Raw genomic sequence first — 23467 nt, forward strand, 5'->3', positions numbered from 1 at the left:
ACCTGTAAACCTGACATGGATTATTCCCTTAGAGAAAAACTGCAGGTGTCCCGATCTTTCATTTTGGAGCCCCTGATCCCAGTGCAGGCCACTTAGTGTGATGCCAACTTCACCTGCTGCTCAAGGGAGACAGGAAAGTGGCAGTTTGGTTGCCCGTAATGCCAAGCCCTGCACTCACCCTTTGGGTGTTACGGCTTCATGTTGGCTGCTGTGTGGCCAGGGAAACACAGAGGCTGTGAGCTAAGGCCAAAATAGTCCTCCTCCCAGCCAAGCCAAGCCCAGCCAAGCACACTTTGATAGGTGTCCTGTGATTTGGCTCCCTGGTAACTAGGTAAAATTAAAGCCCAGACTTGCCAGGGTGGAGAGGCAAGCCCTTTAGTTCCCACTTTCATTCAACTAGGATCCCTTTCTGTGTGCTTTTGGTTGCAAAACCTATGATTTAAGGCTTTCACATTTATTTTTTTTTTACTTTAAAAAATTAATCTAAAACTAGGAGCATGGGCTTCTGTTGTAACGCCTCAGTAAGAGATCACTGTAGTCTGCCTTCTTAGAACCTTAAGAGTCTGTAGTTAGCTTCTCTATGCCTTGATTTGAACGTGGGCGAAGCATGTTAAAGTATACTTCTGGGTCGTGGAGAGAACTCTGTCAGGGAAGTAAGTGCTTGCTATACAAGATGAAGGACTGACTGAAAATGATCCCCAGAACCCATGCTAAAAAAAAAAAAAATAGCTGTGTGTAATAGACTATGCTTGTAACCCAAGAGCTCAGGTGTCAAAGGCAGGCCTCCATGCTGGGGTCCACTGACTGGCCAGTCTGCCTAGCTGGTGAGTTCCAGGCCAGGAAGAGGCCTGCTACATAAAACAGGATCAGGTCTCTACATGCTCACATTCACAGGCACCCACAGACACACAGACACACAGACACACACACACAAACACACACACACACACACACACACACACACACAAATATATATGCATGCTCTGTAGCTGGAGAGATGGCTCAGAGGTTTAGAACACTGACTGGTCTTCCGAAGGTCCTGAGGTCCATTCCCAGTAACCACATGGTGGCTCACAACCATCTGTAATGAGATCTAATGCCCTCTTCTGGGGTGTCTAAAGACAGCTACAGTGTACTTACATATAATAATAAATAAATCTTTTTAAAAATGTGTACTTTGTTGAACTGTGTACTGCTAGGAAATTATAATGACTTGTTTCTTAACTCTCTGGTTCAGCATTCTAGACTCTGGGAGTTGGGTCCATAATGGGACCGACTAACTTGATAAGAGTTATTTGAAGGATCATTAACTTAAAGTTTGTTTGCAATAGGATCTTCTACATACATTACATACCCTGAAGGTGTTTTGGTGTGTGAATAAGATACTGTGTAATACAGAATGTCTTTTCTTTAAAATCCCATTTAGAAGATACTGCCATTTTGGTGATTTTAGTACATTTACTTTCTACTGAGATTCTTGTGATTTCTACCAGGTACCTAGACTTATGACGTATGGAACCTATACTGTGCCTGTACTGGCTATTCTGTGTGAGTGGCGTAAGATGGTCAAACAGTGGGAAGAATGTGGCTCCAGGCATGCAGGTTGTGTCTGGAGGGTTTCTCAAAGCTTTGAAGGCTACCAGCAATGTACTGGGAGCTGTGACAGACTGTACTGAGGAGGCAAACCGTTAGCAAGACCTCGACAGCCTTAAGATACCTGTAAGTGCAGTAAGGAAGGGCTGTCTCCATTTTAAGTTCACGTCTTCTCTGAAGATGCAGATAGAAACTAGAACCCTCTTGGGTTTATAAAGAAAGGCTCATAATCCTGGAAGTCTGGTAGGGTGGATAGTAAGACTATTCCATTTAGTCTAGAGAATGGCATCCGTTTGTTGTATTTTCAGTTTTGAATGAGTATGTTTATTAAATATGCAGTAAACTAAAGTGACAGAATAAATAGCAAGTGATAGAGGTAGGTGATAGCTAGATGGTTGGTTACTCCATAAATTGATAGGTAAATAGGTAGGTAGGTAGGTAAGTAGATAGATGATTGATTGATTGATTGATTGATTGATAGGTAGATGATAGACAGATGGATGATAGGTAGATAATAGGTAGGTAGATAATAGGTAGATAGATACTGACCTAGATGATAAGGACAGGTAATTATAAATAGATGATTGATAGGTAGATGATAGATAGTTGAATGATAGATTGATACATGATTGATAGATGATAGGTAATTATATATAATTATAAATGGATGCTTATAGATGATAGCTAGCTAGGTGATGGGTGGATAGTTAAAGAAAGAGAGATAAGAGATAATAGATAATTACATGGTAATAGATGAGTAGATGAGCAGATACACAGATAACAGATCATTGTCAAATTAGGTACGTACAAACACCCAGCACAGCTGACGGAGGAAGCCCCCATTAAAGCAGTCGGCTGGAGTTCCTAGCTGAGAGTGTCTGACAGAACAAAATGATCCCTTGCTTAAAAAAAATTCCTCAGGGCTGGAGCGATGGCTCAGTGGTTAAGAGCACTACTTCCATAAGTCCCAAGTCAATTCCCAGCCATCACATGGGGCTCACAACCATTGGTAAGGAATCTGATGTCACCTTCTGTAGCTGAAGACAATGACAGTTTTACTTACATAAAACAAACAAATAAATCTAAATTTTAAAAAAGAAAGAAAATGGGGTACTAAAAGATTAAAAAAAAGAGGAAAGGAGAATAAAAAATTTCTCCTAGAAGATATTACAGTTGTAGTCATTTTACAGTTTGGAGCCATCCAAGGAAAAGAACAAATAACAACAGAAAAGAAGCATTATTAACTTAGGCACCCATAGCACATAACAGAAACAAACTGGGTAGGTTGAGGCAGGGCAGAGTTCTCAGGTGAGCATTTCCCCACAGGTGATCTTTCCGTGGCTGAGCATACCCGGCCATCCATCTAGACTTCCATCCATCCGGGCTAGACTTCCATCCATCCCCTCTCCTTACAGTTATGTTGTAGGACAGACAATGGTGTCCTCCATGACACAGTCCATGTACAAATAAGCCTTAGAGGTCACTTTATCAACACATGAGCTCATCGGGACAGCACCCCACTTCAGAGCCAGCTTCTTAGCTTAAGCTGTACTCGGAAATTTTCTAGTTTGCATTTCTGTGCTAACCAAAAGCAACTTGGGGAGGGGGGTTCATTTGGCCTGCACTGTAGATCATGATTCCCCATTGCAGGAAGCCAGGACAGACGCCTTGGAGGAACAGTGCTGCTGGGCTGGGTTTATTCTCTTCCTCATGGCCACTGGCTTTCTTGTATCGTCCAGACCTACCTGGCCTCCCACAGCTGCCATCAGTCACAGTGGTACCTAACACACATGGCTGCCAGCCAGTGTGATCCCTGCAGTTCCTCCATTACACTCTTCCTGTGTACCTTAGTGACATTGCATGGCCTAAGATGTCCCCCACCTCCAGTTTGTGTCTAATTTGTTCCGGTCCTTTGGTCAGAGCCGGGTGGTTCCTGGTGTTCAGAGGCCTGGCTTCACTTCTCAGGACCGCATCTTCGAAGCTGCGGAACCACAGATAGATACCAACTTGCAGCATGCCCTGCTTACACACAGAACTATTGTCAGGATCATTTCTCAGTGTGCTGGTGCTCCTTATCCAAGTACGGGTCCTCTCACTTCTTCTATTTCTTTCTACTTCATCTGTCTGTCTATCTGTCTATCTGTCAATCTCTCCCTCTGTGTGTCTGGGGGGGGATGTTGAGGGTGCAGTCCACTGTATTAGGGAAAGCATTGTAGTGGGAACTGCTCGAGGCTGTGGCGGTCCTGCGATTACTTGTTCCTGTCTTAGCCGACTAGGAAACAGGGATGGCTGAGATGTCCAGACTCAGCGGTTTTCTTCTTATACCTTTCCCCCTTTTAATTCAGTCCTGGCCTCCAGCCTCCCACATTTAGGGGAGGGTAGGCTCTTTCCTGCCCTAGTCATTCCTCTTGGAAATTCTCTCAGTGACACATCCAAACGTGCCCCGCGTGCCTCTTAACTCAGTCAGGGTGACTGTGGAAACTAAGCATTGCTCCTCTCTGAAGTCCTTGTTGGGAAGTGGTGCCCACTGGGAAGTGAGCATCATTTTAGCTCACTGGTATTCTGATGAGGTGTTTTTGTTTGTTTGCTTGTTTGTTTGTTTTCTGTAGCCTTTGTCTCGTTTTGTTCTAAGCATTCTGTGCTCATTGTCAGTTCATAGGCACCAGACAGAGATGGCAGGCTGGTAAATAAGTCAAGACTGCAATGAGGTTTCCTTCAGGGCACATCAGTCTTCACCACCAGGGAGTTCTGACTCCTTGGAAGCAGGGAGGGACTGCTGCACCTTGCTGATTGGGGAACCTTGCCTCCCCACCACCACACATCTGGGACTTGCTGCCTTGTTTTCTGCAGCCTTCCTGCCACTAGATGCCAGTGCATCTGAGGAAAGGCTTGAGCTGGGGGCTGGGGTTTAAGCTGTGTGTCTGAGGCATGATGTTGACATTCTGTTATGACCTTCTCATCTCTCTTCCCCAACAGAGAAGGAGACCTTCCTGGATCCTTTCATTCTCCGAGACCTCTTGCCTGCATCCCTGGGAAGCTACTACAGGTACACGGGCTCCTTGACCACTCCTCCATGTAGTGAAATTGTGGAGTGGATTGTCTTCCGGAGGCCTGTTCCCATCTCCTATCACCAGGTGAGCAGTCTGCTCTTGCCTGTTTGTGCTTTCTGTCCTGACTAGGTTTGTGTTGACTCTTTACTGTTGCTAGATATGGTTAGTACGGGCTTTTGTTTAACTCTGCTTCTTATTGATTTCTTTACTGTTTCCAACATATAGTTTTAAACCCAAGAATAGCAGAATATAAAATAGGATTTCTCAGAGCTGACTTTTCGGTATAACACAGCCAGTTCAATGAGGAGCCCATAGCAGCCATGGCTTTAGGCAGTGTGCCTGCACAGACTGGGCCTATCAGCAGTCAGTCATAGATCCAGGAGAGGTTTACAGGCCCCACCCATCCCTACTGAACCATTGGGTGCTGATGGATTCTGGAGACAGGGCAGTCATTGTATTCAGCCCCGCAAGGAGCCCTCTAGGATCAACAGACTGTTCCAAACCCATGTTCACACAGAGAGTCCTGGTTAAACTCAGAGGCTTAAAAATAAATAGGTAAAAAGAAACAAATCTGTAGGGAGGAGAGAGGATACTGGGGATATAAGTAATATCAGAGAGTATGCAGGGTTACAATATTCAGAACCCATATTATACATGTATGAACATGTCAAAGAACAAATTCTGTAAAAGTTGTATTAACAATACGCTTTAGACTTGGAGAAATATTTTTTTTTTCAGATGAAGATTAACTGAGAATCGCAGACGTGAAGTGAGGTATCGCTTGGGATTTGGTCTTGAGGAAATAATAGCTAGTCCACGGTGGTAGCTTGTGTCCGAGGCGTGTCAGTTCTTCCTGTGTGTTTCTGCAGTCTTAGGTCAGTGTGCTTTATACCCTTATTTATGGTAGCGATGAAGAGAACATGGAGTGTTGGTGCCTTCAAGGATCATTCACACAGCTGGGGGCCGAGCCTCATGTCTGTCTTCAGGATCATACTCTGAGTATTCAGCCTACAGCAGTTGAGAAAAGAAATCCGAGGAGCACATGGCATCCCTGCCCCGCCTTTCTGGCCCCACTCCTTCCCAGTGTCAGGATATCTAGACAATCGACGTAAAGGACCGAAGTTTTCCGGTTACTCCGTATCTGAGGGTTTAGTCCGAGTTTGCCTGGATTCACTGCTCTGGTCCTGCGAGGCAGGATATGATGAGCAGAGAGCACCAGGCAGCAAGAGCCAGTGGGGACAGGGCATCAAGGCAGTCCTACTTACCTCACTAGGGTAAGACTTGGAGAAGTTGGCATCCACCTGATCCTGTCTCCCATTTCTCAGTCGTGCCACCATCTGGGACGTGGCATTTGTAAGCCTTCCAGGGCACCCGAATATCTTGGGCAACCAAGCTGTTTCTGAACAGGATCCTTACACGTGGCAACTGGATCAATTATGCAAAAGCATTAAGAGATGCCTGTTGCCCTAATGTGGTACACATGGGGCATCAGGGTGTGGATGGAGGCAGTGGGTGTGGTACGGGGACCCGAAGTTGTCGTCATATGATCACAAACCAAGTGTTTCCAACCCACTGCTGCCCTGCTTTCTTCCGCCTTGGGTCTGAGATGGTTTCCTTGAAAGGTAGGATTCAGGCCAAGCAGTTAATCACAGGGAGAAACTGGTAAAACTGGACTGGGGTTGGTACACTGGCTGAGGAAGTAAGCCACTCCAGGCCTGAGGGCCCTTAAACCGCCTCCTGAGTGGTGACAGAATAAAGGGGCACTTTTTGGAAAGCACATGTTCTTCATCAAAAGTTCAGCCTAGAGCCCGTAAAGGAGTTTGGTAGGGAAGCTGCTTGTAGCTACTCCTAATGCCGTGAGCTCAGTCCCTGGGGTCCATGTGATGAAAGGAGAGAAGGGACTCCCATACACTGGCCTCTGCCTTCCATGTGCACAGCCCTCAGAGTGAACAAGTAAATGCAATCTGTAAAAAAAAGACCTCAGCTTTTACTGGTTAAAAATCGTTAAGAGGCCTTACGTGTAGGGCCAGGAGCAATGGATAAGTTAGATACCAGGAAGGACCCACTAACCAGCACTATCTGAAGTGAAGCACTTCTGTAAGGCTCTTCTGTTCATATGGCCCCTTCTCTACCCAGCCAACCTTACAGCTTTGGGCAGCAGTGGGGCAGAGGGGAGGGAAAGTTCTAGAATGGTGTGATAATATCAGTACTTAACTAAGAACACAGGTAATAAGGCTTTGATCTTGGGGGATGGTCCAGGGATTTTCCTAAAGCGAGGCAGAGGGTAGAGAATAGGGAGTGGAAGGGTCAGATGATGTCCTTCATGGACATTGTGTTGGCTGTAGCGAACAGAGAGACCACTTCGGTACATCCAGGCAGACAGTGTATCTGGAGAAGCAATAGTCAGGGTGTTTGACATGCGGCTTCGGGAGCCGTCCTGCACCAGACTGACTTCTAACTAGACAGTAAAGTTCTTGGTGCTTTGTCTGCCTTGCATCCAGAGGTCTCACCGATCAGGAGGCTTCTTACACAGCTTTGGAGCTGACCCTGTACTTTGGCAGAACTTGGCTCCCTGCTTGTTGGGTCTGGCTCCATGGTCCCCTATGATTGCACCAGGCCTAGTTGACCCTTGAGGTCAAGAGCTGGCCAGAGCTGGCTAAAGCCGCTCTTCTATCAAGAAAGGATTCCTGAAGATGCTTCTGAGAACTCAGCCAACCAAAGTCTGGCCTTGAGTCACATGCCCATCCTGAAATAAGTCGCAGGAGGTGCTGGGTAGTACCCCAAGGCATCCATTGTTGACCTTTCTTGGGTTACAAGGCACAGGAACTGAAGAAGGAGACAAGGCGGGGCAGCCCTTGGGCAAGCTAGGAGAAGAGGTGCCAGGCTGACCTGGGATTTTCTGCTGAGAGCAGCCATTTTTCTTTGGGGAGGTTTTTCTTTTTAATTCACACTATGACAGAAAAGGAAGGACAAGCAATTTGGGTTCCTGAACAGGATCTGCCAGCTGCGAGGAGAAAATGAAACAGAGAAGAGTTTTCTTCCTAATGGTGAAGCCAACATTGTTTTGTTTTTAAAGAAACTAGTCCAAATATTTATTTCTGTAGGGTTGAGGGAAAAGTGCAGTTGATTTTCAAAAGGGTTCTTTTTGTTACTTAAGATAAATGCCTCTCTGTCTTCAAATATTTAAATACTTGAGCAATTGAAGTTAAGATTTGCCCACTCTTTTCTTTTTCTTTTTTCTTTTTTTCTTTTTTGGTAGTGAGGAGTGGAAGTTGGCTAGCTCAGGGATTTGAAGGCCATCAGCATACTGGGTTGTTTTGGCAGCTACAGCTATCTAATAGGCTCAAATAAAACACACACTTTTGGGGAGTGGATGTCTGCAGAAGTGTTTGTGGTTTCGAAGCATTTTGACATTTGGAAACTGGAGCTTTTAGAACGTGCTTTGTGTATGCCTTTGTGCTTGTCAGAGCTCTAGAACAAGGACAGGAGGAGAAGAATGCAGGTGTTTGCCTTCCCTGAAAGGGGCTGTGCTACAAAGAAACAGAAAAACAAAAACAAAAACAAAAAACCTCCCGCTTGCTTTCTCATTCATTACAAACTGTCTGCTAAGGCCAGCACCCCACATTGCTGTCTCATTCCCAGGGGAGGGACAGCTCCCTGTCCCTGTGGCCAGCTCCTTGCTGGCCAGCTTGCAGAGGCCACAGCTGCATCACACACCACCCCCCACCCCCACAGACACCACACCCCGAGCAGGAAAGTGTACATCCGTGTATTAGTGCTGCAAAACTTCAGGTTTGGTCACTGCCCGTGATCCAGGGAGGCAGGGGCCAACTCCTCAAAGCGGAGAGGCTAGGAACTCCACAGCTGCCTCCGGCAGAGAGAAAACAGCTGAGTGTTTCAGGTCCTGTTCCGCTTTTTCTCAGAAGCTCCCTCTCTTCTCTTCTCTCCTCGCTGTGGGCAAGCAGTGAGTAAGTGCATTCTTTGTAAGGTGTGTTGATCAGTCCAGGCGTACGGGCTGGGGGTGTGGAGTTCTTTAAAGGCTTGCTGAGCACACAAACAGGCTCTTAAATTGCCTCTTTTACTCTTCCCTGTGAGTCTACACTGGCATTCTAACCTGCTCTTAGCCAGTGACACCATGGCTGACCAGTAGTCAGGATGGGTTCTGAGACTCCTGCATCCATCCTTTGTAAATACCGGGCAGAGTCATGGGCCTGGGAAGAAATGTGATTCACCGGTAAAAAAACTCGCTGCACAAGTGTGAGGACCAGAGTTTGCATCCCTAGACACCCCATAGAAATGCTGAGCCAGCACAGTGGCCTGCTTGCCATTACCAACCATGCAAGGCTGGAGCAGGTCGGCCCCAGAGCAGGCTGGTTCTCAAAACTAGCTGTAATTGCAGAACTTGGAGTTTGATGGTGGGAGACTGTCCCAGTGAATATGATGGCAAAGAGGTGGACAATGATTGATGTCTGACATCAGCGCGCGCGCGCGCACACACACACACACACACACACACACACACGTGAGGGGATAGGAGGAGAGGAAGTGGGAAATCAAATGCTGCCGCCTCCTCGTCATCCACACAGCACCACAGCCTGGGTCTGGCAGCACCAACAATGGTACTAGTGCTGGAGATCAGCGCTCTGCAGTCTCCCTCAAGCTCCCATGCATGTGCATGTCATATGCCCAGCTCTTTTGCTCACCGCGTCTAGAAGACTTACTCTAATGTGGATTCAGTTCATCCTGAAGGAACGTTTCCCAAACGATGCCTCTTTGCCCGCTGTCACCATTGGAGTGGCTCCCCCTGTAGGTTAAAAGGTGGCATTGCCTGTGGATTTTCTCCAGCATGATTTTAATATTTAAATTTTATATGTGTGGGAATTTTGCTTGTACATTATGTCCCTGTATTAGACGAACAGGATTCCTAGTACCCGAAAAAGCCAGAAGATGGCACCGAATCTCCTCTAACTGGAGTTACAGACTAGAATGAGACACAGTGGGTGTGCTCGGAGTTGAACTCAGGACCTCTGTAAGGGTGATAAGTGCTCTTAACCACTGAGCCATCACTCCAGCCCTTTACCATGAGTATAATTTTGGGGTGTATGCTCTCTACTATGCAGCAATATTACAGATTTATGCAATAAACCTAAATGTCTTATTAGTCTGCTTTGGACATTTGGCTCTTTCTTTTCTTTTCTTTTCTTTTCTTTTTTTTTTTTTCTTTTCTTTTCTTATCAGTGAGATAGGTTGGAAACGGCAGGTTTATCTGCACTGCCCTCCTTCAGCTACTGGTCTGTCTGTCTGTCAGAGCATTAAACGTGTCTTTGGAGTTAAAAGCTGTGCTTTGGAGGCAGACTATCTTCAAACTGAGAGTTCCCTTCCTGGCTCCATTTCTCAGATAAGTTTCTCTACTATGTCCTCTGTTTCCACATCGTAAGCTGATGAAGATAAAGAGGATACAGAGGTGAAATGTGCAGTCCTGTGCTTGACATGGGAGGAAACAGCTTCAGGATCATTAGCAGTCTTCCTGATTTCCTTATTAACTGGTCACCATATCCACATGACAAGCCCTGTCCCATGGAAATAAAGCAAGCTGTGTTTCTTGTTTAAGTTCTATAATGGGCATATTTAAAACACAAACAAGATCAGAAAATCAATTATAATACAGAATTTAACCCAGTAACCTGAAGTATTGTCCCAGTGTGTGTGAGCTAAGGGGAGACACGCACAGCTCATGGCTGCATCATGAGAGCTAGTTGTCAGTTTTCCAGGAGCATCCTTTCCAGCACCATGTGTTACCCATAGATGCCATCATTAATCCAAAAGATAGTGCTTTCCTTGTTAATTATCTGAAGGCGTTTTCTTTACGTAGAAGGCCTTTCTGTAATTGCCTTGCTGTAAAAGTATCTGAGCCGCAGGAAGGACATGGCCTTGCATTTAGCTAGTGAGTCTCAGTTTCTTTCTTTCTTTTTTTGCAGCTGTAGTTCAAAAGTACAGCCTGAGCTGCTCAGGGCTATCGGGCTTTTAATATTGCATTGCCACTGTCTGCTCTGTAATGAGGCAGCAAAGCAGGGGACCCCATGTTCCCGGGTTTTAGTTGTGTTAACCATGGGCTGTGGCTGTTTTGAATTTCTGCTGTATACCCACCCCTTTTAAATCCTGTTCAGACCAGTGTCTAATGGCTCTTATTCCTTTTACCTCCTGTTTTCACTAATGTCTCCCCTTCAGCCTCATGTCCCCCACCTCCCCACATCGTGTGGACCAAGAGCCCCGGTTGCACACACTGGAGTGAATAGGTTTCAACTTCCCTTTGATTCGAACTGACAGATTAAAAACTAATTATTCTCTGAAATACTTTTATAATAAAAACGAAGCTGAAATGATTTATACACACTTCCAGCCAACACATTTGCGATTCAAGGTTAAAATTGTTCTTGTAACAGTACCAGTTAAAATGCAATTACAGTTCCCCAAGCAGGGATAAAAGAAGGAAGTATTTTACACACTCACTTCAAAAGTTAAAAAAGTCAATTTGATATTATAGAAATAAAAACTTTCATTTATTTTTACTAAATGATAAAGACTTCATTAGTTACATTAAAGGTAAGATAAATCCAAACGTGTTTATTACCTCCTCCTGGAAATGGCTCTGGTGATTAGAAGTGAGGGCTTTGGGATGTGGAGAGCGTTTTTTCCTTCTTGGCTGCCATCTTGTTCATGCCTCCCAGTTGGCTCTATGTAGTTTCCTTTCAGAACACAAAAGGGGACAGATAGATGACATTGGGTTCCCTGCCTGAATTGGCCTTGGACATAGTAAATAGGAATTGCTAGGAACGTACCAGTACCATATTGAGTCCCCCCACCCCCACTGGCTTCTCATTCACTGAGTCATGCTATGGGTCTGTTGAGTGTGACTTGTAGGGTTGAGAGAAGCTGAGTTACTCAGTCATGACTTTCTAATCCTTACTTCACCTTTTATGATCTTGGGAGAGTTGTAATGTCTCAAGGACCAGTTTCCTTATTGGTTTTGATAAAAACAGACTATGAGCAGTGACCTCACTCCCAACCTTACAGGACCTCCCTGATGACTAAGTAACCAAACCCATGCTCCTTTTTCTGTGGTCCTTTGCATATCATAAGAGCTTAGACAGTCTTAGCTGCTGGCGTCAGTGCATGGCTTAGTTGCTCTCCTGCTGCAGTGGAGAGATGATGTCATGACCAAGACAACTGACACAAAGGAAGTACTTAGTTGTGGGTCTGCAGTTTTAGAGGCTTAGTCCATGATCATCATGGTAGGGAGCATGGCAGCAGGCAGGGTGCTGAAACATTAGCACAGGGCTTACATTTTAAACATAAGCCCGAGGAAGAATGATAGAGACACTGGGCCTCGAACTGACTTTTGAAACCTCAAAGCCCACCTCAAATAATGCAACTCCTCTAACAAGGCCATGCCTCCTAATCCTGCCCAAACAGTCTACCAGCTGAGAACCAAACATTCAAATATGAGCCTCTGGGGACCATTCCTTGTCAAACCACCACGATACTATAACAATGTTGCTAATTATTAATATTGTTTTTTAGGCTAAAAGTGAGTTTAAAATCAATCTTTTTAGGTGTTTGATGAACTACCTTGTATAAAGTAAGTTTTATAAATAAAGAATAGATAAGCCATATTCCATTGCTATAATCACAGGCTACAGTCATCATTAGCTACAGTCCTTAGAAAATAAAAATAATTATAGTGACAACAGTATTTATTGAACATTTTCTTTTGTCAGAAACTATTTCAAACACTTTATATAGAGAAACCAATTAAAGAGGAGAACCACACACATGTGAATAACATTGTTATTTCTTTTGTACTGTAAGAACTCAGAAGTACAGAATGCTTGGGGAAGAGGGAAGACAGGTCATTCAGTGAAATGCTTGAAAGATGAGGGCCTGAATTTGCATCTCCCAGTAACCTTTCAAGAAGCGAGATACACCAGTACATGCTTATAATCCCAGCACTGGGGAGGCAGAGACAGGACTGCTAAGCATGGTTTGCCAGCCTGCCTAGCAGAATTGGTGACCTCCAGGTTTTAGAGATGCTTTCTCAAAAACTGAAGAGGAGCATGGTCAAAGAAGGCTCCTGACATCAACCGCTGGCCTCTACCTTTACCTGCATGCAGACACACGTGCTCATACATTTTATATGTACACATGATACACACAAAGGAAGAGTATGTAAGACTCCATGACCATACATTTGTCAAACGGGCTCTGATAAGAGAAGTTTGGACTCACGTATTAAGAGTGGAAGCTTTAAAGATAGAGAATGGGGCACAGGCCAGATGCCTAGCACACCCTCACCCCCATTGAGAGTGGGAGATTGAGGTGATATGGAACCAGAGGTGTATGGTGATCAAGTGTACAACGGTTGTATTTAAGATTTATTTTTAGTTTGCATGTATGAATGTTTTGTCTGCATGTATGTATTTGCACCACATATATGCCTGGTGTTGGTTCCTGCGTTGATTTCTGTGCTCGCTCGAATGTCCTGTCTGCTCCCTGCGTTGTGGCTGCCGCTGCTCACCGGGCTCACACATGCGCATCCCGGGCACTGGTGGAACCATGAACCGCAATTAGACACGCTAGACCAGATAACTCCACGTGGGCTTTATTTAAGAAGGGGAAGGGGTAGCAGGCAGGAAGGAAAGGGGGAAGAGAGAGAGAGAGAGAGAGAGAGAGAGGGAGGGAGGGAGGGAGTGGAGGCCGGCCATGACCACGTGGAGGGGGGGGGAAGAGCCCCAGGGGCAGAGAGGTGAGAGAGTGTGGGAGAGCAGAGAGCAAAGAGAGAGAGGAGGAGCAAGTAGCCCCTCTTATAGTGGGCCAGATCTCTGGGGCAGGGCATACCTGGCTATTGCCAGGTAGGTGTGGGGTGGAGCTTAGACAAAACCCCAACACCTGGTGCTCACAGAGGCCAGAAGAAGGTGCTGGGTCTCATGAAACTGATTGTGAGCTTGCATGTGTGGGCTGGGATCTGAATCTGGGTCTTCTGCAAAGGTAACCAGTGTCAAGACTGCTGAGCCATCTCTCCAGAGCCCCAGTATACATTTTTAAAGGATCACTGTTTCACATCTAACCAGATGTGGAAGGGTCCAACAAATCAAGCATCAAACATGTGCACTGGTCAAAGGCCGAGAGAAACATGTCCTCTGGCTCTGGTGTGACTAGAGACTGTCATGTCATCCAGCTCCATGTCCTCTGGCCTTTTGGCTTTCTCTGGACAATCTAAAATATAGGTGAAGGATAGGTTAGTAGAGTTCTAGCCCAGGCGATTTCTTTCCCTCCTGGCAAAGTGAAACATGCAGATTTATCCCCAATCCAAAACTCAGTGAGGTTTTTACTCGGTCACCAACTGTGGCTGTTACCAAAGGGATGGACCACCAGCAATTTTCATTCCTTTCAGAGAAAAGACAGCATTTAGCAAATGCTGCCACCCTACTAAAGGCATTTGATAAGCCTGCTACGCCTGTCCTCTTGCATGAACCCTTTTGTGTGACTGTCAAGCGAAGCTATGATCCAGTTGACAATATAATATCATCCAGGTCATCAGTTCACTCACCACCATCACAGCCTTCCTTCAATGTCTGCCAGGAGAGCTGAGTTAATGACAGGGAAGCATCTTGAGCTTTTAAGCCAGAGCATGTCATTAAGCTGTAAGAGCAATTTAAACGGAGGCACTTTTGTATTTAATTCACAACCTGCCTCTTTTTACAGTTGTGTGACTAGTTCTTTCCCCTAAGCTTCAGAAGTAAACTTTTTAGAACTAAGTGCTAGCCAAGAAGGAAACTGTATACTCTAGAGAATAAACAAGGCATGGTGCTGTGTGGCTGAAAGCCTCCTAGGTTCTTTCCTTTTGGCTCCTCAGAGCTTGATGCTCTTCCCGACAGATGGCTGTCTCTTCCACACTGCCTGTCTGACTGGGTGCAAGAGCCCAGTTCATGTTTAAAAAGAAAAAGTCAAGAATCCCAAACCACCCTGAACATGAAGAGACCATGCCTTTATTCAGCTCCTACCTCTATGAATTTAATTTAAGCCACATTCCTGTTATTTGGCCTTCTCTGGACATGGAGAGGAGCTGGTTAGCATCTTCTACATGCAAGGGCCTTTAATCAAATTGTGCGGTGCTCACCCTTTCTTCGGATTGACCAGTTCTACTTCCTAAGCCCTTCATCACAGGATTGATTCTCCTGTCTTTTCATAGTTAGGATTCATCTTTATTTACCAGGATTCTTTCCAGGGGAGGTTTGGTTGATCCCATTTGTAAAACTTTACGAAGTTATTTCCTCTGAGAAAATCAGAAACCTGTGTGTTCCTTCTCCCTCCTTTGTGTGTGTGTGTGTCTGTGTGTATTTGTGTATGTGTTTTGTGTGGTTTTTTTAATGTGTATATGTATTTGTGTGTGTGTGTGTGTGTTTGTTTGTATGTGTCTGTGTATCTATGTGTGTCTGATTTTGGTCATCCTGTCAAACCTGTGACATCATTGGCCTGGGGGGGATTTTAGCCTCTTTAATTGTTTGCAGTGTAGTGGCTCACACCTCCACAGAAGAGAGTCTGCAGAATGATTAATTGGCTGCAATCTCTCTAGGAGTGCCTCACTTTCTCAGTAAAGGAAGGAAGCTCTAGTTGTCAGCAGCTGGTCATCATCTGGGCTGGTCTCTGAGCTAAGAGTGTTCAGCCATGGCTTGTAGATGGCTACCTACTCAGAATCTACAGCAAATCCAGAGAGCACTGATAGCTTTATTCATGTATGTATTTATTGTTTATATAATGCGTATGGCCATTTTGCTCCCATGTGTCAGTGCAGCTGGTGCATGAGATGTCTGCAGCGTATAGATCCTCTGGAACTGGAGTTGCGGGCAGTTCTTATCTGACCTGTGAGTGCTAGGAATTGAACTAGGGTCCTGTGGAAGAGCAACTAGTGCTCTGAATGACAGAGCATCTCTCCAGCCCAGGATAGCTTAAAAAAATACATTCTGGTCTTGATGGCCAGCCACCTGGCTCCCTGCAGCAGGCAGCAGCTTCTAGACCTCTGCTTATCACCGTTTCTTTGGTGACAAGATTATCTTTGTGGTCTGATGAGAGCAATTGTGACAGCCAGTCAATGCTCTATCCCTGTGAACAGAACAATGACCTTTCTTAATGATGCAGTGCTCAGGGCTACAAAGACGCCCTTCTGATGGTGGGGATATGGTTGTGGGATGCTGAAGTTTTTTTTTCTTTGCTTTTCTTAAAAAGTTTCATCAGTGTTTTTGTGGAAGATTTTTTTTCATACTGATCATGACAATAGCTGATCTTTGTTAAACGTCTATTGTGTTCTGGGTGACCCACATAGATTTCATCTTTTCAGGAACCCTAGAAAATGGAGTCTGTATTTACAGGCATTTCACTGAAGCTTGAGTTTTTAGAGAGCTTGAGTAATTTGTCTGTGACCAGCCATCTGGTGAATTTAGAACTGGGCAATTGAACTTACCCACACATTTAGCATTGAACATCTTCATAACTTGGCTGAATTTGATTTGTGGTATGTCCACTGAGGCTGTGAATAAGAATTAAATTACTACTATTCTTGTTAGTGTGTACTTTGAATGCTATACCAGCATTCAAAAGTGCTGGTCTGGAGAAAGTGTTCTGTCATGAATCCTGGTTTCACAGCCTCATCAGGTGAGCACTATTACAATTACTACCCTTTTAAATAAGGAGAGAGGAGGCTCAAGAGAGTGGAGCAGCCTGCTAGAGGTCCAGGGCAGTGCACAGGACTGTTCATACCTAGGTACTTTACCTCCAGGATTCACCACAAGTCTGTGCTCTTTCCCATAGTACTAAAGGTATTGCTGGAGAAATCTTCAGACAACACAGGGGTCTGAGAATCCCACCTACCCTCAGATGAGAACGGCTCCATTAGCAACCAGGACAGAGAGTTTGGCCACTGGTGCTGATTCCAGGAGATGTGGTGTGTGTGTGTGTGTGTGTGTGTGTGTGTGTGTGTGTAGGCCTGGCCGCCTCCGATCTGATCACCCCATATCCTTTGGATCACAGAGCCTTACTAATTGAACTTTTCTCCTTCTCCCTCTGGTTCTTGATTCAGCTTGAGGCTTTTTATTCCATCTTCACCACGGAGCAGCAAGACCATGTCAAGTCAGTGGAGTACCTGAGAAATAACTTCCGACCACAGCAGGCTCTGAATGACAGAGTGGTGTCAAAGTCTGCTGTCCGGGATGCCTGGAACCACGACCTGGCAGACTTCTTGGACAACCCACTAGGGACAGAAGCCTCTAAAGGTAAATTTTGAGTGAGTGCTCCAGCCTGAAGAAGAGAGGTTCCCTATCATAAATGATTTTAAATTATAAAGAGGATTTTGTTCTTAGCACCCACATAAAATCCAGGCTTGGAAGCAGGCACTGTAAGTTACTTCTGGGAGTAGACTTGGGCTACAGAGACATGGAGTGTTCAGAGCTCACCGAGCAGCCAGCATTTCCTAAGCAGTGAGCCCCAGACTCAGTGAGAGACCCTATCTCACAAACTAAGCTAGAGAAAAACTGAAAGAGACCCCTGTTGTCAACCACTACACACACACACACACACACACACTCACACACACACTCACACAGATACACACAGATACACAAACAGACAGATATGCACACAGATACACAGACACACAGAGATATACATATACACACTTATACACACACAGCTATACAGATACACACACACAAGTACACAGAAATACATATACATATTCACACACACACAGATACACAGACACAGACATACAAATTCACAGACACACACACAGAAGCACACAGATACAAGACAGACAGACAGACAGACAGACACACACACACACACAGATACACACAGATACACAAACAGACAGATATGCACACAGATACACAGACACACAGAGATATACATATGCACACTTATACACACACAGCTATACAGATACACACACACAGGTACACAGAAGACAGACAGACACACAGAAATACATATACATACTCATACACGCACAGATACACAGACAGAGACGCACAGATTCACAGACACACAGAGATACACACAGATATACAGACACACATAGATACACACAGATACACAGATTCACAGACACACACACAGATATACAGACAGACACACACACACAGATATACACACACACACACACAGACACACAAAAATTTGAAGAAGTGGTTCACAGTCAGCCAAAAATTAGGACTTGGTGTTAAGAGCATATGTTTCTCTGTTAAAAGAAATTTGTCTAGACAATAAATAGAAATGATGTGCGAATAACTTTGGTTGGATTTATTAAAATTGCCCTTTTGACTAGCAGGAATAGATCAGTCATTCGCTCTATTTTTACTTCCAAACTAATTATTATACTATACTTCCAAACTAATTATTACTATTTAAATGAAACTCTTCTTAAATCAAACTCTTGTCATACTTGTGTAGTTTGTTTTTGAAGTGGGACCTCATGTAGTCAAGGCCGGCCTCAAGTTTGCAAAGAAGCCGAGGTGACCTTGAACTCTCCACCTTCCTGCATCTGCCTCCTGAGGGCTGAGATGATAGCACATGCCACGGTGCTTTCGTTTATGCAGCGCTGGAGATGGAGCTCAAGGAATTGTGCATATTGGGTTGAAGCACACCGCAGCCGAGCCACATCCCCAGTCCTGTGCTACCTGTCAGGCACTTCCCTGAACTGAAACCCCAGCGTCTTTGAAGTCCTTGAAGTGTGTAGCCTTTCTGCTTGCTCCCATTTAAGCAAGGGGTGCAACTTGGTTTTGAATGCCCCCTAGTAAACCATTGAAGAGTTAGTTCTAGTCCCTGGTAAGGATGTGTACATCACGTGCTGACATCTTACTTACATCTCTGCTTTCTTATGTGAAATGTACATGTGTTCCTCTCTCAGGAGCCTTCCTCTTTCTCTCAGCCTTATTGTAATTGTGACTTGCTTCTTAGGAAGCACATGGAGAAATATGTCTGGTCAAAGCCCTAGTCCTGGGGGTGGTAAAGGGGGCAACAAAATATTTGTACTGGTGTGAGGACATGGCTGTTTCCCAGCTGAGTGTCCTGGAAGGCCTCATGGCAAGAAAAACAGACTGTGCTCTCTGTGGTGTGGTGAGTGGCATGGGGGCTTGTTCCGAGAATGTCCCCCACACCATTATCAGCACATGAGCTGTGCAGGTACTTAGAAGCGTGGGATTATAGTCCACAAACTCCTCTGCTTGTTAACACTAATAAGCCTGTTTTCTAAGTTCCTAAGCCAACAAAGACCTCAAAGACGATGCCTCTAACAGTGGAGCTAGACCCTGACTCAGTCTTTTGCACAGAATTGTGGGGTGGGAGAAGGAGGAGGGGTGCCTGTCTGTGGTTTAGTAAAGGGCGCTGCTCCAGCCAGGGGTCCATGAAAGGCTGGAGTCTCTAGCTACTGCCGGTACAGGACAATTTAGATGCCGACAAACCTATGAGATGGCTCAGGCTGGGTTGTCATTGGAAAATCCTCACTTGGGCTAACGTTTTAAACTTAGCTCCAAATAACTGAACTTGAAGGCTTTTCCACAAGAGAACTTTGGGAAAGGAGACCTCTCCAGGGCTCACTCTTGGTGAGAAGTCTGTGAAGAGGTCTTGCAAGGGATGGGAAATCTGGATCCAGAGGAACACACAGTCTGCTAACTCAGAAATGCTGAGTACAGGGCAGGAACAGCGCTTCCCTGGAGACTGTGCTGAGCGTGTGAGTGAGGGATCGATGGTCTGTCCAGAGAGATTGTGTGGCAGCTGTCTGCGAAGAAAGCTGAAGGGTGGTGGTCTTCCTCCATCTACTTGTCAAAGTATACAAGGTCCTCCACTGACGGTGGCCGACACCTTAAATGTGAGATGTGGACAGTCAGTTCCTCATTCTCCAAAGCCTGCTGCAAATATCATGTCCATTGTTAACTCTTACAATGTGTAAATACTAAAAGGATTTCTGATATTTTTAGAGCGGCCATAGTGAGAGAGGAAATCAGGGAGGGTGGGGATGGATGTAGGGCTATCCGCCATCCTGTCTGGATTTTCAGCATTACAGCAGAGTGAAGTCATTCCATTTCCCATCTGAATGTTTGGTTACTGAGCCTGTAGAGAGCACTTGGCATAGGCAGGGGTCTGAGTCCAGAGGGCATCTGTTGAAACTTCCACGTTCTGGTGTCAGAGATCAAAGCAGGCGACCAGGGACAAAGGGACGATGGTGGATATGGAGACTGCTTACTAAGGAAGGTACCCCTGGGAATGTAAGTGGCCTAGGAAGGAGGAACAGCACTGAGACCCAAAAGTGCTACTCCCCATTGTCATGACCCTCTTTGTGTCATTACATAGCTCCCATCTGTCGTCCCCATTCAGAAATGTGGCTTTCTTTGCACAGGTTCTGCTGTGTCCTATGTGAGTCTAGTAGGGAAGGGTCTCTAGTCTTCCTGCCTGCTAACTTTCTTTCATGTGTTAGTCACTCTGTCTCTTTGTCCATGCCCCTGCCTCCTGCTGCATTCTCACTGGATACAGAAGGGCCTAAAAATGAAGTATGTGTACTCTATAGTTCATCACATAAAGAAGTGAGAACTTAAATCCCAGATCTACACACTTGTACACCATCCTTATAAGGAAGAGAAGAGAGGGGATACTGCTCCCTCTCAGGTGGCGCAAGTGTCTCATCCCTAATTAGTGAGTTTCTGGGAGGAGCTTTGTGGCCTCCACACTTGCATTTCATAGACCCCTTCAGTTTGAAGTCTAAACAGCATATTTTGACATAGTAGCCCTGAAATCACTGAAAATACTATTTATACACGTCTGGAAAAATACCTGTAATACATGCACAGCTTGATACATCTCTGCAAACTAAAGAGTAATAAGGATTTGGATCAAGGAGCTAACATCTCACCATCCCACCATCCCAGGATGGTCCCCACCCCCTTTCAGATCTGCATTCCAGTGGTCACCACTGCCAGAAAGTGGCTTTGTCCTGGTGTGCTTGTGGAGTCAGCTGACTAGCGTTCTCTAGTGTCTTCACTACACACTGATATTGGGAGTGTTTCATGGAATGGTTTGTTCATTCTTAGGACTACATTTCATGTATGACTATTCCAGAAAGTATGTACTGTCTACATGATTGTGTGATCCATTTCTAAATTTCAATGAGAGTAAAACATTCTTGGGCATGCTTCTTAATGTCCATCTATAAGTAGACACTGTGTCCTGGAGAAATGTTTAGTTTTCTTGGACATTGCCAGCCTCCTGGTCTGACAGTCTTCATGTTTTACTCTTCTGCCCACTATTTATGTATGATGCTGGAGATTAAATCCAGAGCCCCACCCGTGCTAAGCAGGTTCTCTGCTGCTGAGCCTCACCCCAGCCCTCCGTTTCTTTTTTCTCCAACATTAAAAAAAAAAAAAAAACTGTAGGCTTAGTCCGCGTGTCAACCCCACCACTGCAAATGTGCCATTCGGTGGTCTTCAGAGGACTCATGGTTGCAGGGCATCACTGCAATCCAGTGGTGGGACAGTCCCTTGACCAGGGATTCCCTCTCATCACTGCAATCCAGTGGTGGGACATTTCCTTGACCAGGGATTCCCTCTCATACACACTTTTCTCTTCCCATCCACAACCCAGGCAGCCATATGTTTTCCTCCCTCCTGTGGTATAGGATTGGGATTTATCTCTGCTCTTACAGGTGTCTCTTGATGATGATTCCTTTTTTATTGCTGAGTTGACCCTCTTTTTTTTTTTTTGCTTGTTAAAGTGTGTGTGCATGTATGTGTTCATGCCTGTTTGCCTGTATACATACCATGTATGTGCAGGTAACCACAGAGCCCCTAGAACTATAGTTGAAGGTGGTTATGAGCCACCATGTTGGTGCCGGGAATCAAACCTGGATCCCTTCTGAGATCAGCCGGAGCTGTTAGCCACTGAACCATCTCTCCAGACCCTCTGTTTGTTTTTAATAAGAGATTTTATTAAAATTTAATTAATATACCACCAAGTTTTACCTTTAAGTGCCCACGTCAGTGGCTGTGGTGTGGTCAGTGAGTTGTACAACCATCTCTGCTGTCTACTTCTAAAGCACTTCCATTGTTCTAAAAACAAATAGCACCACCTTGACCTAGTCCCCTTTCTGTAATTTCCCCACCAACTTATTCTTTCCCCCTTGCTAACCACATATTTGCTTTCTGGATATTTCATATCAGTACATCGCAGAGGGCCTCTCTGGTCTCTTCCACTTTATATAATATATATGGGAGCATGAATCAGAAATAAGTGCTGTTATATGGCCAAATAATATGGGTTTACATGTGGGTGTACTACAGTTTGTATATTCATCCATTGCTTCCTGGACATCTGAGCTTTCTGTTATGGGGGTATTAGGAATGCTGCTGCTCTTACATCTGGGTGTAAGTCTCAGACACATAGCCACCCATTCATCCCAGATCTCTAGGTGTACAGGTGAGAGGACCAGCTTTGTGTTTTCCACATTGGCAGCACCTGTTTACCTTGTCATTAATAGTGTATAGAGTGGGTACAGTGTCTTCCTGTCCTTGCCAATACTTGTTATTATGCATATTTTATATTTTGGCCCCACTAATTTAGCTAACATATTTTCCCTTTGGACTTCGTTTTCAGTTCCTTAATGACTAAGGAGGCTCACTTTTATCTTTATATGTATATGCCATGGATTTCTAGATGGCAAAATGTTCCTCTGTTTCTTCCTGAGCTGGCTGGTATATTCAAGAGCATTGTAGATAGAAGCCATGGGCGGATGCTCATAGTCGCCACACAGCCCAAGAAGCTGACATGGTTGGTCTTAGTGATACTAGGAACGAGGTGATGCAAGGGAAAGGTAGTCCCTTTCCCCATTCATCTGCATAGTCTGGATCCTACCAGATTAGAGGAATGTGCTGCGAAGATTCAGGAAGGACAGAGCCTGTCTGATTGGCACTCTCTTGTAGCTCACCATCAGAAGCTCTGGGTCCTCATGAAAGAGGCAATGCTTTATGCATCTGCTGATACAGAAGAAAGAAAAGTAAGTTAGTTATATAAGTCAGGAGTAGTCATTAAACTTTCTTGGTTGGGTGTCTGATAATGAATACTCTTGACTCTGTAGGCCATAAGATCCCTGTTACAACTCTTCATGTCCACCAGGGGGCGATGAGAGGAACCAAAGTCAGTATGTAAATGAGCAGGCATAGAAAATATCTCCCAGTGACTCTTTATTTTAACACAAAAATTCTAGAACAGATTTGTCCTGGGAACCCACCCAGTTTTGGTCCCTGCTTTAAGGAATATGTCACAGTAGGATAGAGAAAGCATATGTTTTTAAAGGTAAATATTGACTATATCAAGAGTTGTAGTGTGTCTAGGGGTATTGTTAAATGGTAGTCCACATGCAGAAAATGCACAAGACGCAGGTATTCCATCCCCAGTTCTCTCTCCACCAAGGGTAGCAGTAGTAACTATGAATTGTTTGGATTTTACATTGTATTTAGAGATTTAGGAACCTGGCTGTCAATGACTTACACTATTTAACTTTCAACTGGCCATCTTTCACAGCAGAGGTTTAGAGCCTCGGTTAAGTGCACGTAGCTTCTCATTATCCCTGTTTGCAAAGCTGTGATCTTTAATGAGGACAGTGCTGGTTGGGTGACAAGGAAGGCACCCATCTCCCCTGTCAGTCCTCTGTCAGGATGACTGGCTGCACTAGCAAGGAGACAACAGAATGCAGCCTGTTACAGCCCCAGCCCAGGAAGCATGGT

At 45.0% G+C, this 23467-nt stretch overlaps 1 protein-coding gene across 2 annotated transcripts in view; it reads left to right on the forward strand.

The window, feature by feature from the left end:
• The window catches only part of Ptprg (protein tyrosine phosphatase receptor type G), a 680693-nt gene that overhangs the window by 545644 nt on the left and 111582 nt on the right, over positions 1-23467 (forward strand). For both annotated transcript variants that reach the window (XM_052190336.1, XM_052190337.1), the window contains exons 7-8: positions 4570-4727; positions 16777-16969. In XM_052190336.1, the coding sequence (XP_052046296.1) occupies positions 4570-4727; positions 16777-16969 (351 nt within the window). The remainder of the gene's footprint in view (positions 1-4569; positions 4728-16776; positions 16970-23467) is intronic.

This window comes from Apodemus sylvaticus, chromosome 8 (genome assembly GCF_947179515.1).
Source record: "Apodemus sylvaticus chromosome 8, mApoSyl1.1, whole genome shotgun sequence".
Lineage (NCBI taxonomy): Eukaryota > Metazoa > Chordata > Mammalia > Rodentia > Muridae > Apodemus > Apodemus sylvaticus.